Source organism: Hemitrygon akajei, chromosome 13 (genome assembly GCF_048418815.1).
Source record: "Hemitrygon akajei chromosome 13, sHemAka1.3, whole genome shotgun sequence".
Taxonomy (NCBI): domain Eukaryota; kingdom Metazoa; phylum Chordata; class Chondrichthyes; order Myliobatiformes; family Dasyatidae; genus Hemitrygon; species Hemitrygon akajei.
This window is the reverse complement of record NC_133136.1, coordinates 31,714,952-31,733,635: the sequence shown is the minus strand read 5'-3', so window position 1 is coordinate 31,733,635 and position 18,684 is coordinate 31,714,952. Positions and strand designations below refer to the sequence as shown.

Sequence of the window (18,684 nt, the reverse complement as noted above, 5' to 3'; positions counted from 1 at the left end):
ACTTCCAAGCACCTTAAAACTATGCCCACTTGTGCTAGCCATGTCAGCCCTGGGGAAAAGCCTCTGTTGATCCACACGATCAATGCCTCTCATTATCTTGTACACATCAGGTCACCTCCCATCCTCCGTCGCTACACGGAGAAAAGGCTGAGTTCACTCAACCTTTTCTCATAAGGCATGCTCCCCAATCCAAGCAACATCCTTGTAAATCTCCTCTGTACCCTTTCTATGGTTTCCACGTCCTTTCTATAGTGAGGCGACCAGAATTGAGCACAGTACGCCAAGTGGGGTCTGACCAAGATCCTATATAGCTGCAACATTACCGCTCAGCTCTTAAACTCAATCCCACGATTGTTGAAGGCCAATGCACCGTATGCCTTCTTAACCACAGAGTCAACCTGCGTAGCAGTTTTGAGTGTCTGATGCACTTCGACCCCAAGGTCCCTTTGATCCTCCACACTGCCCAGAGTAGTACCATTAATGCTATATTCTGCTATCATATTTAACCTACCAAAATGAACCACCTCACACTTATCTGAGTTGAACTCCATCTACCACGTCTCAGCCCAGTTTTGCATCCTATCAATGTTCCGCTGTAACCTCTGACAGCCCTCCACATTATCCACAACACCTCCAATCTTTGTGTCACCAGCAAATTTACTAACCCATCCCTCCACTTCCTCATCCAAGTCATTTATAAAAATCACAAAGAGTAGGGGTCCCAGAACAGATCCCTGAGGCACACCACTGGTTACCGGCCTCCATGCAGAATATGGCGCATCCACAATCACTCTTTGCCTTCTGTGGGCAAGCCACTTCTGGATCCACAAAGCAATGTCCCCTTGAATCCCATGCCTCCTTACTTTCTCATTAAGCCTTCATCAATGTGTTTAGTCCCATCCTCAAAAAATTCAATCAGGCTTGTAAGGCACGTCCTGCCTTTGACAAAGCCATGCTGACTATTCCTAATCATATAATGCCTCTCCAAATGTTCATAAATCCTGCCTCTCAGGATCTTCTCCATCAACTTATCAACCACTGAGATAAGACTCACTGGCCTATAATTTCTTGGGCTATCCCTACTCCCTTTCTTGAATAAGGGACATAATCCGCAACCCTCCAATCCTCAGGAACCTCTCCCATCCTCACTGAGGACGCAAAGATCATTGTCAGTGGCTCAGCAATCTCCTCCCTCGCTTCCCACAGTAGCCTGGGGTACATCCTGTCCGGTCCCGGTGACTTATCTAACTTGATGCTTTCCAAAAGCTCCAGCACATCCTCTTTCTTAATATCTATATGCTCAAGCTTTTCAGTCCACTGCAAGTCATCCCTACAATTGCCAAGATCCTTTTCCGCAGTGAATACTGAAGCAAAGTATTCATTAAGTACCTCCGCTATTTCCTCTGGTTCCATACACACTTTTCCATGTCACACCTGATTGGTCCTATTCTCTCCCATCTTATCCTCTTGCTCTTCACATGCTTGTAGAATGCCTCGGGGTTATCCTTAATCCTGTCCGCCAAGGCCTTCTCACAGCCCCTTCTGGCTCTCCTAATTTCCTTAAACTCCTTCCTGCTAGCCTTATAATCTTCTAGATTCCTATCATTACCTAGTTTTTTTTAACCTTTCATAAGCTCTTCTTCTTGACTAGATTTACAACAGTCTTTGTACACCACAGTTCCTGTACCTTACCATCCTTTCCCTGTCTCACTGGAACATACCTTTACAGAACCCCATGCAAATATTCCCTGAACATTTGCCGCATTTCTTCCACGTTTCTCTGAGACATCTGTTTTCAATTTATGCTTCCATGTTCCTGTCTGATAGCCTCATATTTCCCCTTACTCCAATTAAATGCTTTTCTAACTTGTCTGTTCCTATCCCTCTCCAATGCTATGGTAAAGGAAATAGAATTGTGATCACTTTCTCCAAAATGCTATCCCACTGAGAGACCTGACACCGGATCAGGTTAATTTCCCAATAGCAGGTCAAGTACAGCCTCTCCTCTTGTAAGCTTATCTACATATTGTGTCAAGAAACCTTCCTGAACACACCTAACAAACTCTACCCCATCTGAACCCCTCATTCTAGGGAGATGCCAAAAATATTTGGGAAATTAAAATCTCCCACCACAACAACCCTGTTATTATTAGTCCTTTCCAGAATCTGTCTCCCTATCCGCTCCTCAATGTCCCTGTTACTATTGGGTGGTCTATAAAAAACACCCATTCCTATTCCTAACTTCCATCCACAGAGACTCTGTAGACAATCCCTCCATGACTTTCTCCTTTTCTGCAGCCGTGACACTATCTCTGATCAACAGTGCCACACCCCCACCTTTTTTGCCTCCCTCCCTGTCCTTTTTGAAACATCTAAAGCCTGGCACTTGAAGTAGTCATTCCTGCCCCTGCACCATCCAAGTCTCTGTAGTGGCCACGACATCATAGTTCCAAGTGCTGATCCACGCTCTAAGCTCATCCCCTTTATTCATGATACTGCTCGCATTAAAATAGACACATCTCAAACCGATGGACTGAGCACGTCCCTTCTCTATCACCTGCCTATCCTCCCTTTTGCACTGTCTCCAAGCTTTCTCTATTTGTGAGCCAACCTCCCTTTCCTCAGTCACTTCAGTTTGGTTCCCACCAGCCCCCCAGCAATTTTAGTTTAAACTCTCCCCAATAGCCTTAGCAAACCTCCCTGCCAAGATACTGGTCTCCCTTGGATTCAAGTGCAACCCGTTCTTTTTGTACAGGTCATACCTAGCCAGAAGAGGTCCCAATGATCCAGAAATATGAAACCCTGCCCCATGCTCCAATCCCTCAGCCACGCATTTATCCTCCACCTCATTCTATTCCTATATTCACTGACACGTGGCACAGGCAGTAATCCTGAGATTACTACCTATGAAGTCCTGCTTCTCAACTTCTTTCTTAACTCCCTGTAGTCTGTTTTCAGGACCTCCTCCCTTTTCCTACCAATGTTGTTGGTACCAATATGTACCACAACCTCTGGCTGTTCTCCTTCCCACTTCAAGATATCATGGACGCGATCAGAAATATCCCGGACCCTGGCACCTGGGAGGCAAACTACCATTTGCGTTTCTTTCCTGCATCCACAAAATCACCTATCTGACCCCCTAACTATAGAATCCCCTATCACTGCTGCCATCGTCTTCTTTTCCCTACCCTTCTGAGCCATAGGTCCAGACTCTGTGCAGAGGCACGGCCACAGGTAGGCCGTTCCCACCCCCCCCCCCCCCCCAACAGTACTCAAATAGGAGTACTTATTGTTAAGGGGGACAGCCATGGGATATTCTCTAGTACCTGCTTCTTGCCCTTCCATCTCCTGACTGTTACCCACTTCTCTTTCTCCTGTGATCCCAGAACTATCTGCCTATAGCTTCTCTCTATTACCTCCTCACTCACCCTGACTAGACGAAGGTCACTAGGCTGCAGCTCGACACACCTGGTGCAGATGTGGTCGTCTGGGAGGCCGGGAATCTCTAGGACCTCCCACATCTGACACCGAGCACAGCCGGTGCCTGACACACATACTATGTCTTTACTTTAAACAGATAACCGATCTGGCCTTGACCCTTTATCGTCAAAGCCCCATTGAGCCTAAGCCTTCCTACTCTGTCTCCCTCTACACCGTCACCCGGTCCTCCGACACCCACTCTGTAAATCAGTTTTCCTTTTAAACTCTTCCCACTGGCTGCCCTCCATGCGCTTGTGCAGTCGTGCCCCGTTCAAACCACTGAAGAAATAATCATCACCTTTTCAACTCTGCTGGCTTTTAAATTCTTCCCGCTGTTCTCACTGGCTGACATCCAGACACTTATGCAGTTGTGCCCCATTTAAACTGCTGAAGAAATAACCGTCACCTTTTCAACTCTGTTGACTTTTAAACTCATTTATTATTTTTTTTTTGTATTCACAGCTTGTCATTTGCACATTAGTTGTCCATTTTAGTTTTAGTTAGATTTTTCATTGATTCTATTGTGTTTCTTTGTATCTACTGTGAATGGCCAAAAGAAAGTGAATCTCAGGGCACTATATTCAAGTTTGTATAATGTCATTTTCTATACACAAAGGTAAAGGAGAACGAAGAAGGGTCTCAGCCTGAAAAGTTGACTGTTTATTTGTTTCTGTAGATGCTGTCTGACCTGCTGAGTTCCTCCAGCATTTTGTGAGTGCTGCTTTGAATTTCCAGAATCGGCAGACTTCCTTATTTTCATGATATTTATTGTTTTGTTCCCTTCGGCAAGAAAAGTGCGAAGTTCAATACATATTTATTATCAAAGTACATATACGTCACCATATACAACCGTGGGATTCGTTTTCTTGTGGGCATACTTAAGTCCACGTGCAATGCTGGTGGAGTAATGTGGGTAACCAAAAACAAAATGGCCACAGGAGGCGTGGTGAGTGAAAAATCTGAGGGGAGAGGACAAAAATGGGACTTTTTCATAAAACAAATAAGAGAGGGGGGAAGAGATAGACAGATAAGAGTAGTTAACTTTTCTGGAATGTGATTGTGTTTGAAAATGGCCACAATATCTGGAAGTATGGGACCCTATGATGAAATGACAGAGCAAGAGAGTTCATATACTATAAGATTTGAATATTTTGCTCTGTCAAATCATATTTCAGATGATGACATTCATATTCAAACTTTGCTGACTGCGATGGGTGCAAAAATGTTTAATTATTATGCAGTCTAATACAACCTGATAAGACTGGCGATAAGCATCATGAAGACATAGTTAAAGTCTTAAAGGACCACTATTTTCCTTAAACTTTGATTATTGCTGACAGGTTTAGATTTCATAAAAGGAATCAAGAAGGTGGTGAGTTTACTTTCCAGTTTGTGGCAATGCTGAAGAAACTGTCTGAACATTGATTTTGGGCAGTGCTGAATGACACGTTACCTGATAGACTGCATGTGGTCTGTGCAGTGAGGCAACTTCGAAACATTTGCTTACAGAAGACAGACTAACATTAAAGGCGGCAATTGAGATTAGTACATCCATGGAAATGGCAGCTAAAAAAAAGCAGAGCTATTAAGCGCATCTTCCCAAGTTCGTAAAGTTTCTCCTGTTTTATCTGTTTCAGGACACAAAGACATTGGGTGACACCCCCCCCCCCCCCCCCCCCCCCCCCCCCCCGGTTGGAAGGGGCCACAGTGAGGACGCAGGTGGACACGGTGCAGCATCATCACCGGTGTCAAAGACAACTTACAAGGAGAAATTGCAACATTTCATCCCAGAAGAGGCAAGGTTGACTTTAAAGACTTACACTAGTGAAGTTGCTCGAGTGAGGACAGTAGTACATGTTCATGAACAGAGAAAGAAACTTCCACTGTACATTGATAAAAGAAATTATCCTGTGCTTCTGGATCACTCGTGGTTGGAGCAGTTCAAACTCAACTGGTATGAAGTGCACTTGATTGGTGGGAGCACTGGTCAACAAGTATTGAAGAAACACGCAGCAGTATTCAACAGAGAACTGGGCAGTCTGAAAGGAATCACTGTTAAGCCTGGCACAACTGTTCCATATGCTCTCAAACCAAAGGTAAAGGCTGAATTGGAAACAGCATGTGTAAGCAAATGGATAACTCCAGTGGTTCCTGTCCTAAAAAGGGATAGGTCTTTAATGGTTCTGATCTCTTTGTTGTCCTTCTCCTACCGGCAAACAGGCAGAGGCTAAAGAGCAAAGCTTCAGCGATTAGGACAACTAAGAGACGGTCACAAGAGTGGCTATGGGTTTGCTTCGAGTTGGTGGAGTGGGCTGTGGATCTGTGTGAATCCACCTTGGTTATCACAGACTTTATTAGAACAGTTGTAGGTGAGTATGTCCCCACAAAATCTTTGTCTACCCCAGCAAGAAGCCCTATAAACAATGAGATCTCCAATCTGTTGCGGGCCAGGTCAGAGGCATTCAGGACTGGTGACCAATAATGTTGCACGAGGTCCAGGTATGATCTTTGAAAAGCTATCTCATGGGTGAAGTGGCAATTCCAGACTAAATGTGAATCAATGGAGGATGCTTACAGTTGTGGCAGGGCTTCAATGCTATCACCTCTTATAGAATAAAATCAAGTGACATAAGTGACAACAGGGCTTTGCTTCCAGATGAGCTTAATGCCTTCTATGCTCGCTTTGTCATCAAAACATGGAGGAAGCATCAAGAACTCATGCAGACCTTGATGATCCTGTGAATTCAGTCTGAGGCTGACGTGCAAGCTGCCTTTAGGTGGGGCGAACCCACCAAAAGCATCTGGCCAGGCAGGGAGCCTGACCAAGTACTAAAGACCTGTGCTGATCAACTGGCTGGAGTGTTCACTGAAAGCGTTAACCTCTTGCTTTAGTAGTCTGAGGTACTTGCATGCTTCAAGCAGACTTCACTAATTCCGCTGCCTTAAGAATGTGGTAACCTGCCACAATGACCATCGTCCAGTAACACTTACATCCAAAGTGATGAAGTGTTTTGAGTGGTTGGTGATGAAACAAATCAACTCCTACCAGAGAAGTGACTTAGATTTGCTCCAATTTGCCAAACAGAGCAACAGGTTCATAGCAGATGCCATCTCATTGTCTTGTAAGGGTGGAATATCTGGACAGCAAAGATACATATGTTTTAGGATGCCCTTTATTAACTACAACTCAGCATTCAATACCATCATCTCTTCAAAACTAATCAATAAGCTTCAACACCTTGCCCTCAGTACCTCCTTCTGCAATTGGATCTAAATTTCCTCACTTGCCAGTCAGTTCAGATTGGCAACAACATCTCCTCCACAGTCTTCATCAGCTCAAGTGCACCACAAGGCTCTGTGCTTCATCCCCTGCTGTACTCACTTTATGACTGTGGGGGGATAAGCACAGCTACAATGCCATATTCAACTTTGCTGATTACACCACTGTAGTAGGCCAAATCAAAGGTGGTGACATATCAGCATATAGGAGGGAGATTTAAAATCTGTCTGAGTGGTGCCAGAGCAAAAACCTCTTACTCAATGTCAGCAAGACCGAGGAGTTGATTATTGACTTCAGGAGAAGGAAACCAGGGGTCCATGAGCCAGTCCTCATTGGAGGATAAGGGGTGGACAACGTCAGCAACTTTAAATTCCTCAGTGTTATCATTTTGGAGGACCTATCCTGGGCTCAGGAATTAAGTGCAATTACAAAGAAAGCACAGCAGTGCCTCTACTTCTGTAGAAGTTTGCGAAGATTTGGCATGACATTTAAAACTCTGACAAACTTCTACAGATGTGTGGTGGAGAGTATACTCACTGGCTGCATTACAGCCTGGTATGGAAACACTAACATCCTTGAACGGAAAGTCCTCATTGTTTACCTTTTTTGCAGGATTGGCTGGAGGACAGACATTTAGCACGACTGACTTGTGTCGAGCATACTTGCAGATGCATGTGGAGTCAGAGTCACAGGAACTGTTGACCAAAGTGACTCACAAAGAAATATTCAGGAGCTGAAAGCTGTCATTTGGCATCACCTTGGTTCTCCCACTCTTTCAGCAAGCAATGGACCAGATCCTGAGCAGGTTGACAGGGGTGCAATGCTATTTGATAACTCATCCATTACTGGGGAAAATTAGTGTTAACACCTACAAAACTTGGACGCCACACTACAGATACTCAAGGGCTAAGGGTCTGGAAGGGCAAGTGTGAGTTCATTCGACCTTTGATTGAATATTTGGGCTATGTGATCGACAAGGTACCATCAATGGTGAAGGCAATCGTGGCGACTCCATCATCACAGAACTTAAGTCAATTAAGGTCTTCCCTAGAACTACTAATATACTATGTGCAACACTCTCACCGGTGAGAAGGCCACCTTCCATAAATAGCACACGTCTAGGGTCGGTATGATTTGGGGTTCAACCAAACAGGTCAGTTGGGATTTTCTGATTAAGGAACATTGATTGTAGCAAATGCTGTGTAACTACTGCTCACAAACAATTATTGGTCGCCGAGAAATGACAGATCATACAGCAACATAAAATTATAAAGGATATATATTTACCAATTTTCAACTTTATCAAACAGCTAACAGGAAAAGAAAAGAAAGACAAAAGGGTAAAACCAGTGCAATGTGCACATAAATGTAGGAGCTCATATCTGGAGCAGTCAGGTGTATCACTTTACTCGTACACTGAACCCATTGTCTTCATAAAGGCACCCGCCACTGTCTGAATTTCCCCGAAGACCACCTAAACAAACCGGCTCTCTGGAGTATTGTCCCTTCCTCCTTGGAGCCATTCATCTGCACAAAGCACTTCTTACAATAGGGACTCTCCTTTGAAAGGCATTCTGCAGCATCTTCCTTTGTGCCCTGCTCCGCAGCACCCACCGAAAAAAAGAACAGAATACCGTCCTTCTGAAATCTGCTCCCATCCAGCACTCCCGGATGTTCCGCCAGGCAGAAAGTTACGACATGTACCAAGACAACCCCGACTGGCTGACACAAAATTCACAAGTTGGACAACATGGGTCCTTAACTTCAGTCAAAGCCAAAAACACTCATACTAATAGAACACACTGCTTTTACAGAAAACTGCTAAAATAAAAATACCTCACAGTATAGCAGAAAAAATCTTACCCAGGGCATTACATACACAAAATTTGTTCTTAACCTAGCTAGCATGCCACTTCACAAGCTTTTAAATAAATCAACACACTAGCAGTGGACAGATCGCTGTGAAGAAGCTTTTAAAAAGCCAAAATAGTTTTATCACAATCTGAAGCACTCATATACTTTAACGCATTATTGCCCATACAGCTGGCCAGTGACACATCATCCTATGGTGTGGGGACAGTTATCTCATACATCACAGAGCTGGGTGAAGAGCTTCCAATTGCTTTTGCATCAAAGACATTAAGGCAGAAAGCCCCTATGCCCAGATTGAATGGGAAGCAATAGTCTTTGGAATAAGAAATTCTATTAGTTCTGCTTTGGTTGATGATTTATGCTACTGACAGATTATCACACCTTGGTGTCAATTTTTAGTCCACATGCGGGCATTTGTTCCTTGGCTGCTAGTCGAATGCAACATTGAGCTCTGGTTCGAGCACCTTTCGAATACTGATGGACTATGCAGACTTCTCTTAGCTGTTACGGCTCTAGAGCCATCCCCAAGAGATCTTTTACTTCAAGGAAGTATCTACAACTCCAATAACTGTAGTACAACTTCAGAAGCACAGATGTGCTGACTCATCTCTTGAAATGTTCCTACAACCAACGATCTCACTTTCAGAACTCTTTATCTTGTTATTTCATACTCTCATTATTTATTTATTTACACTTGCAAAGTTCGTCTTCTCTGCTCTAACTCATCTTTCACTGAACCTGTTATAGTTACTATTCTATAGATTTGCTCAGTACGCTCGCAGGAAAAAAATCTCAGGGTTGTATGTAGTGTACTCTGAAAATAAAGTTTACTTTGAACTTTAATGTGGCGGATGTGGTAACTCATGAATGGAAAGGAAAGCAAACCAGAGAATTGAAATCTTACCAGGCTCGATGGAAGAAGCTCAGCCCAAGCAAGGTGCTTACTTTTGGGCTACCGTGATGCCACTCCTCCACCATTAAGAAAGCGAGTGTTTGATGAGCTACATGCTATTGTGGCATGGTGCCACAAGTAATCACACACAGCTACTTCTGGTAGCCAGGACTTAATGTAAACATTGAAAAGAAGGCCAAAGCACGGCAGCCAGTGAGAAATGCTCCTCAACTTGCTCCTTTGCATCCATGGGAATGGCCTGAAGAACCATGGCAGAGGATTCACATAGATATTGCAGGACCTGTAGAAGGTCATGTCTTGGTTGTAGTGAATGCACACAGTAAATGGCCTGAGGTTGCCATCATGAAGAGCACAGTATCTGAAAAACGCACTGAGGAGCTACATTGCATCTTTAACCATTTTGGACTTCCTCAACAGCTTGTAAGTAACAATGGCCCACAATTCCTGTTAGAAGACATTTATGGAAGCAAACGGTATACAGCATATCAAGTCAGTATCACATCATCCAGTTTTACTGAATGATTCATACAAACAATGAAACAAGCCCTCAAGACTTCAGTGGAAAGTGTACTCCTCTAACAGTGTCTTAGCACTTTCTCGCTGACATTCACACCACCACCAAAATGACTCCAGCCACTGCACTGATGAAAAGAGCCAGCTTGACCTGCTTAGACACCCCAAACGCAAAACAGATTGTGCTACATGAACAGAAAACTCAAGCAGAGAGATGTGCCAAAACACAATATAGACGTTTCAAAGCAGGAAAGACAGTACTTGCCTGGAACTACATCTCTGGAACAAAGAGGATACCTGCTCTTGATGCGAACTGGTACTGTGTTGTACACAGAAGAAACTAGTAATCACAACATCTGAAGAAGGCACATCATTCAACTATTGCTTACTTCTGAGGCTACTAAAAGCCAACACACACTGACAGATCCAAATCCAGCTGTAAAAATGGTACAAGATTCTGAAACAACTACTGCAGAACTTCCGCTAAGATCAAATGACAGAGTCAGTGCTCCCCCATCACTTGTGCTTTCTGAGGTGTCCCTACTGACAATGCAGTGCCTAATTCAAGATCTATACATACATCACCAGGAAATAAAATGACTTTGGCGTTATTCCCAGGCTCGTTGGTACCCTCACAGGAAACCAGACTGAAGCTCTAGTTTAATGACTAGCCATTGAAGACTAACTAGCATATGGGGGCAGAATAATCCTCAGGGTTATATTTAGGAATAGAAGCAGTCTATCCTCTTTCCCTAGTTTACAGAAAAAAAATTGTTGTTGGTTGAATTTGATGATTTAATGTTAATAGTTCAGCAGCTGGTCTGTACATGGGAAGGGGGAGAAACCTTTAAAATAATGAGGGAGGGGGAGGGATATGTTATGTATTCATGTACATTTTGATCTTTACGGGTTGCTGTCAAGCTTTCCCGCGGTATTATGTACTAAAAGTAATGTATGAGGGCATTCTGGATCGATGACTTACAAGCAAAATTAACAACAGCACATTTGTTCCTCACCTCTCCGTCTCTGGTGTGTGTTATTCACACCATCTGGCTTCCTAGAACCACCAACATTAGCACCACCTATTGCTTTTCCACATGGGTTAGCCAAAGTCCTATGCTGCCATTAATATATACACACTGATGAAAGGTAATCGACTATCATATGTCTACATAAAAACAGACCTAGGGAACACTGGATGGCACACATCACCACCGATATATAGGAGGCTGCATATAGCACACATCACTGCCAAACACAAATTAAGACCCTAAGTGCACTTCCCTCTACGGATCTGCTTACTTTGCTCTTTTCAAGTTAATTAGCAAGAACCAGTACCTTTACCTTCGTTATTTTGAGTCACTGCCACATATCGGTTACATTGAAACGCCCCTCGTTCAAAATTAAAGTGAAGCATCATGTGTACAAGTACAGTATGTGGAATGGATTACAGTGAAAATCAGAACAAACTGCGCTCAGAAGGCACTGTCACAGAAACAGTGCTTACATAAAAAAAAAACCCCTTCAATATCCTACAATGTTGTCGCTGACAGCACTGGAATCGCTCAGGCACAGAGGGGTATGGACCAAGTGCTGGGCGGTGGGATGAATAGGGATGGGCGCCCACTGGTCGGCGTGGACCAGTTGGGTCGAATGGCTTGATTCCATACTGTACAGTTCCCTGCATAAATTCCATCTGCGAGCGATACCATCAATTTGCTTGCATTGACAAGCAGCGGCGGCTCCCGAACACCAGTGTCTGTAGAAAACAAGGACAAGAGACCAGCTCACTCCAAGGACACTCACCTTCTTCCCCGTATTGATCGTAAATGGATCTCTTCTTTGGGTCGCTCAGCACTTCGTAAGCCTCGGCTACCTCTTTGAATTTCTCCTCAGCGTTAGGCTCCTTGTTTTTATCCGGGTGAAACTTCAAGGCCATTTTCCTATAAGCCTTTTTAATTTCATCGTCGCTGGCTTCAGAGTTGATGCCAAGAATGGTATAATAATTTTTACCCATGATTTTTCAGCAACGTTGATCTGAAAGCCCACCAGAGAGTAGCGATTTTGCTGAAAACATAAGAATACATAATTGCACACATTTGTGATTAATTCCATGTCATTATTAAAAACATAATTTTTGTAAGAGGAAACTGTCATTTTTGTATGAAAATATACAATGATCAAGCTCATTCGCGATACATACAAAACACTAGTTAAAATTCATCTGTATTAAAGTATTTCAGGTGTAAACTACAACATTTATTACCGTTAAATGTTTATGTCTACTTCAAGCCAACACGGCAACTGGAACCACTCTCTGGTGCTCACTAACTTGCTCGATGCTGCTGCGCCCGTTGGAACGCTATCCGCCCCGCCTACCTAGGCGCTGATTGGATGGCTCGTGTTCTCCCCGCCCCGAGATTGTTTTCATTTGGAAACCTTCCCCGACAATTCGCCAGCTCGCAGAGGTGATTGGTGAGCGGCGACGTCGATCACCCAGTATTTGAAAAAATCTGCAGCTAATAAGTTAGGGTGAGCTGGCAGCCGTAAGGGGTGACTCATGAGATGGAATTAGAGAGGGGGCGCGGGTGGGTGGGTGCAAGAGGAGAAGGTTCGAGAAAGATTTCGTCAGCGGAAGCTGGTAATGTTTCCGGTTGGAATGGAATCGCTTGGGAGTGGAGGTGACAGATGGAAGAGGATTTTGGTTGATATCACGAATGCTGCGATTAGGCGGAGTATCTTCCTCCTCATACTTTGACGCTGTGTTACTGTCAGTTTTTTTTTGCAAAATAAACTACATGAGGACGGATAAGTATCATTTGGTTTCTCGTTTCAAGATACAGACACGTTCTGTCAGTGGACCAGAATGTGGCAAGATGGGCTGTGATGTAGTGGGAAATAATAGGAGGTCTTGGTGCACGAAAAATATTTTTTTTTAACCCTAGTGACAGATTGGCAGATGTTGCAGTTCAAAGAACTATAGAACAGAGAGGAACTAAATTACCACAGACGGTTCTGGAGGCCAAGTTATAGTGAGTATACTTAAAGCGGAGATTCATAGGTTCTTGATTAATAAGGCCAGCAGAGGTTATGGGTCAGGAAAATGCGGATTAAAGGGGAAAACGACTTAGCCATGATCGAATAGCAGAGCAAATATGGCCTAAATCTTCTGTGTCTTGTGGTCTCGTGATTCGAATGCAGGAGAATGAAAACCTTGCTACAGTTCTGCAGCACTTTAGAGAAACTCTACTTGGAGTGTGCTGTACAGGTTTGGTCTTGCCCAAAACAAAAGCAACAATTTATCAGAATGATACCCGAGATGCTGTGTTTCCTATATAGTTGAGTAGACTTCTCTTGACTATCGTGCTCTCATTGGAATTACAGATTTCTTCTAGCTCTTAACGGAATGCAGGAAAACTACAAAATGTGTTCTATTTTGGGAGAACTAATAATACCATGAACTTTGAGTGTACGTTTGTAGGTCATAGCAACAGAGATATTAAAATGGTATATAGAAAACTTCACTAGCAGTGTCATTATTTGGAAGCAGGGAGTTAAGCTACAACTTTAAAGTATTGGACAACAGTTGAAGAACTGTAGTTCCACTTGTTACATGATTGAATGGTTGTGATTGTATTGATAATTCAACTAGTTGGAATGTTTCAATTATCAGTAGACTGGATAACCTGTGTGGGTCTGCTTGAAGTGAATGTTTTCCCTGACTGAGGTGTCTAGAATTTCGGGTCAACACAAGCAACTACAATACACAGGGAGCGGTGTGGGGACAGGGTACGGTTACACAAACAAAGAACAAGGGAAAAGCACTACAACAGCTATCCCTTGACCTTGGATAGCTGCGGCTCCCTTACCAGGACAAACGATAGACCTTCCCAAGCATAAATCAATGCACTTACCTCCAATGTGGTGGTCTGTAAGAGAGGGCGAGGAAGGCCAAGTCTCACCTTTTAAGGCATGGGGCTGGGTGAGATAATCCAATTAAGGTGACCAATAATTTAGGTGTGCATTGATTAGCATGTGGTGTGTCCTCCGACCAGCCAGGTGGCAGTGCATCTGTCATGTGGCCGGTATGTCTGGATAAAGAAAGAACTTAGTGTTTTGGGCAGCATCTGTGGAAGGAAATGGACTGCCAATGTTCCAGGGTGAGGTGCTTCTAGACTGAAAGAGATAGCCAGTAGTTGGGCTTGGGTAGGGCCAGAGCTGGCAAGCGATAGGTGGATACAAGTATATATGGGTGATTGGCAGATTGGAGGAGGAGGAATGGAAATAGCAACAAAGGCTGGGAGGTGACGGGGGTGTCAACAAAGGGCTGCACTTGATGTAAAGAAAGATGGAGCATGGAACCAAATAAGAGTTGAGGTGGGGTAGGCAACTGGAAATGGGGGGGGGGGCAGAGGGATCCAGTGGGAGCTGTGTGTGGGACAAGCATGGAGAGGAAAGAAACAGTGATCAGCATCTTGGTGTGTTCAGGAAGAACTAGGAAGAGAACAAGGGACATGGGGGAGGGGGGGGGGAATTCATTGTTCGTGCCTTTGGGTGTAGACTATCCAGACAGTAGTGCTGTTCCTCCACTTTTATCTTTGGCCTCATTTTAGCATTGCAGGAGGCCAAGTACAAAAGTCAAAGTGGGCGTTGTGAAAGGAATTCTCTAATTAGAAAATGTTTAGTTTCCGATAATTGATATGAAATGTTAATACTTCATCCACAGAGTAGCTGCCTGATCTACTGTGCATTTCCACTTCTTTGCTTTACATCACATAACAGATTGGGTATTTAGGTGTAGGCCTGAAGTTTGAAAATGAGAACTACTTAAAGAAAAAAATGTTGGATCCTATTCAAGCAGTAACTGCAGAAACTAGGAAGTTATCAAAACATTCTGAAAATTTGTGCTCCAAATTTGTTTATACTTATTCACAAGTGTACTTTTGAAATGCATTAAACAAAGCAAACTGAAATACAGCAATACATTTAGACAGGGAATGTCTTTATTTTACCTGTATCTTAATTCCAAAAGTACCATTAACATTTCAGGAGTACAGTAAAAATCCACAATTCAGTTTATATACAGCAAAATCTCTTGAAGCACTACTTAACAATAAAATTGTACAAGAAATTGATTCAATATATTATCCACATAGAATTCATAACCAAACTTTATTTATATACATATTTTTACAATTAAAGCCCATTTGTTGTACTGGATTGCATGTTTCAAGTATTACGTTACTTAAATCTTTACAATCTAAACATGTATTAACACCAGTCTCAAAAATGTGACTATTAAATTGAACATCTGAGAGTGCAGGAAAACAAACATTCTAGATGGTATCATTTAACACACAAACTTTAATTTTATTCACATTTATGAAGTGTGAAGCTTTATATGTGCTGCGAAAACTTCGGTCATACATTAATTAATATGGAAGAGTGTTACTTTTGAGACAAGTTCCCGTAACACTGAATCAATTTATTCTATGTGAGACTTTCAGTAATTAAAAAAGTAACTGCTTCTTTGTAAAATAAGCATAGTAAGTACATTCTTAATTTTTATGCAACAGTAGAAGTCTACTGGTGTACAAATTTACTTTTATGAATTTGGAGATAATGTGGCATCTATGGTGTCACAACTGAGAACTTGTTCAGTCAAATAACCTTGTAAGCATTAGCTGATGAATGTAACAAATTAAATTCCTATGAAAATCAAATTATACATAACGCTTTAAAGTGCTTGACAAATTATAAAGATATAATTTAAGTGAGTGAATTGTTTCTTGAAGAATAATAAATTCCTTTCAACTTGCCTTAAACAAATTGTGACCAGGAGTTAATAAAATTGTTTAAATTTCTTAATGGATCAGTTACAATAGGAAAACAATTTCCAAAGTCAATGTCAAATGGTCTAAGGTTAATTGGAAGAAATTTAGAATACAGATCCAGTTATTTTTCCCCAGAGAATTGCAGGGCTTTGGATTGTGTCACCCAAGACTCAACTCCAATACACTCCTGCTTATGTTTGTATGTTTCACTCTTTACAAAACAACACTAATCTAAAACACCTAAATATCTTATTGAGTTATTGAGTGAAGGAAACTGTAAAGGAATACGGAACAAGGCAACTTGTTACCATGCTGCCAAAATCCATACCATTCAATGTAAATACGTTTTTTTTCAAAAAAAGGGAAATATTTGTTTGGATGAATTGAAATGGAGAACATTTTTAAAATATTTTTAAAAAAGGTATATTAGATAATGTCTCCATTGTACCAACATCACAAATAATTTTAGTAGCTTCATAATGATCACCACTATTTATCACTATTTTCACAGCTAATGTAAGCCAAAGATGTAGAATATATTTTTACCACAATGCATTCACTTGCAGATTTTTAGCTCAATTTATGACATTACAGATTATGGTACAAAAATATAGATTGTGTGTAGGCAAACAATCTTTTTTCCATAATCATTAACAAATTTAGTAATACAATTTTAGTTCAAATTATTTTTCCAAAGATGCTCTTGTTAAATGTTTTGCAGTATTTTTGAAATCCAGTGCTGAGATCCTGCTTTGGCAAAATACCTAACGGATAATATTTAAATAATGCACATCAGGATAAAGGAGGTTAATAAGAATAGCGAGTAACTTGTTGCCATCCCAGAGACAATTGTTTGGATCCTTGATGAATGATTTTGCCTGTGAAAACACCTCTTGATAGTCTGCATACTGCTTGCTGATTGACATTGATTCAAGTACACTCAGGGCCTGAAATACCAATGGAAATATGACTTTGTTTTGCAATTTTCAATATTAGAATAACACTTAACCATATGAAATATTTATCAAGGTATACACAGTGATCTTGGTTAATTTACAGAATACAAGTGTCAAAAGTGCTGAGTCAGTTATTGGAATATATTAAGCATAAATGTAGACTTCAATGGTATATGCATTACAGTCTGAAACATTTTTTTCTATTCACGAGGCGATAGGCAGGCAAGGAGACAAGGTGAGAGAGGGAAAAGCGGATGAGAAGGTGAATCAGATTTATTATCTCCGGCATATGTTGTGAAATTTGTTAACTTAGCAGCAGTGGTTCAATGCAATAATATAGAAGGAAAATAAATACATAAATCACAGTATATGTATATTAAATAGATTAAAATAGTGGAAAAACAGAAATACTGTATATTAAAAAAGTGAGGTAGTGTTCACAGGTTCAATGTCCATTTAGGAATTGGATGGCAGAGGGGAAGTAGCTGTTCCTGAATCGCTGAGTGTGTGCCTTCAGGCTTCTCTACCTCCTACCTGATGGTAACAAAGAGAAAAGGGCAGGGCCTGGGTGCTGGGGGTCCTTAATAATGGACGCTGTCTTTCTGAGACACCGCTCCCCAAAGATGTCCAGGGTACTATGTAGGCCAGTACCCAAGATGGAGCTGAATAAATTTACAACCCTCTGCAGCTTCTTTTGATCCTGTGCAGTAGTCTCCCCACACCAGACAGTGGTGCAGCCTGTCAGAATGCTCTCCATGGTACATCTATAGACGTTTTTGAGTGTATTTGTTGACATACCAAATCTCTGAACTCCTAATGAAGTATAGTCACTGTCTTGCCTTCTTTATAGCTGTATTGACATGTTGGGACCAGGTTAGGTCCTCAGATCTTGACACCCAGGAACTTGAAGCTACTCACTCTCTCCACTTCTGATCCCTCTGAGGATTGGTATGTGTTCCTTCGTCTTACCTTTCCTGAAATCCACAATCAGCTCTTTCATCTTACGTTGAGTGCAAAGTTGTTGTTGCGGGGGGGGGGGGGGGGGCATTACCAGAAGTTTCAGAAATTGATGTTCATGCTATCAGGTTGGATGCTACCCGAATGAATACAAGGTGTTGTCCTCCATCCTAAGTGTGGCCTCATCACGACTGTGGAGGAGGCCATGGAAGGTCATATCGGAATGGGAATGGGAAGTGGAATTAAAATGGATTGCCAATGGGAGATCCCGCTTTTTCTGGAGGACGGAGCGTAGGTGCTTGGTGAAGCGGTTTCCCAATCTATGTCTGGTCTCACTGATATACAGGAGGAAGAACTGTTTAGGGCCCTGAATGGTAGTGAGGGAGGAGGTGTAGGGGCAAGTATAGCACTTATTTCACTTGCAAGGATAAGTGCCAGGAGGGAGATCAATAGGAAGGGACAAATGGACAAGGGAATGATCCCTGCAGAAGGCAGAAAGTGAGGGGGAGGGAAAGATGTGTTTGACGCTGGGATCCCGCTAGAAGTGGTGGAAGTTTCAAAGAATTATGTACTGGACGCGGAGGCTGGTGGGGTAGTAGCTGAGGACAAGAGGAATCCTATCCCTGGTAGCGTGGCGGGAGGATGGGGTAAGAGCAGATGTACATGAAATGGAAGAGATGTGGTTGAGGGCAGCATTGATGGTGGAGGAAGGGAAGCCCCTTCCTTTGAAAAAGGAGGACATCTCCATTCCAGAATGAATTGCCTCACCCTGAAAACAGATGCGGCAGAGATGGTGGAATTGAGAGAAGCAGATGACATTTTTATAAGTAACAGGATGGGTCGAGGTATAGTCCAAGAAGCTGTGAGAGTCCGTGGGTT

At 42.4% G+C, this 18,684-nt stretch overlaps 2 protein-coding genes across 2 annotated transcripts in view; both read right to left on the bottom strand.

The window, feature by feature from the left end:
- dnajb5 (DnaJ heat shock protein family (Hsp40) member B5) overlaps positions 1-12,434 on the bottom strand; it is a 44,910-nt gene extending 32,476 nt beyond the window's left edge. Inside the window, exons 1-2 of the mRNA XM_073064337.1 lie at positions 12,325-12,434; positions 11,865-12,125 (exon numbers count right to left, since the gene is read on the bottom strand). Of these exons, the coding sequence (XP_072920438.1) occupies positions 11,865-12,075 (211 nt within the window). The 5' untranslated portion in view covers positions 12,076-12,125; positions 12,325-12,434. The remainder of the gene's footprint in view (positions 1-11,864; positions 12,126-12,324) is intronic.
- Positions 12,435-15,039: 2,605 nt separating this feature from the next.
- The window catches only part of epg5 (ectopic P-granules autophagy protein 5 homolog (C. elegans)), a 127,041-nt gene continuing 123,396 nt past the window's right edge, over positions 15,040-18,684 (bottom strand). The window contains exon 44 of the mRNA XM_073064336.1: positions 15,040-16,839. Coding sequence (XP_072920437.1) covers positions 16,657-16,839 — 183 coding nt within the window. The 3' untranslated portion in view covers positions 15,040-16,656. The remainder of the gene's footprint in view (positions 16,840-18,684) is intronic.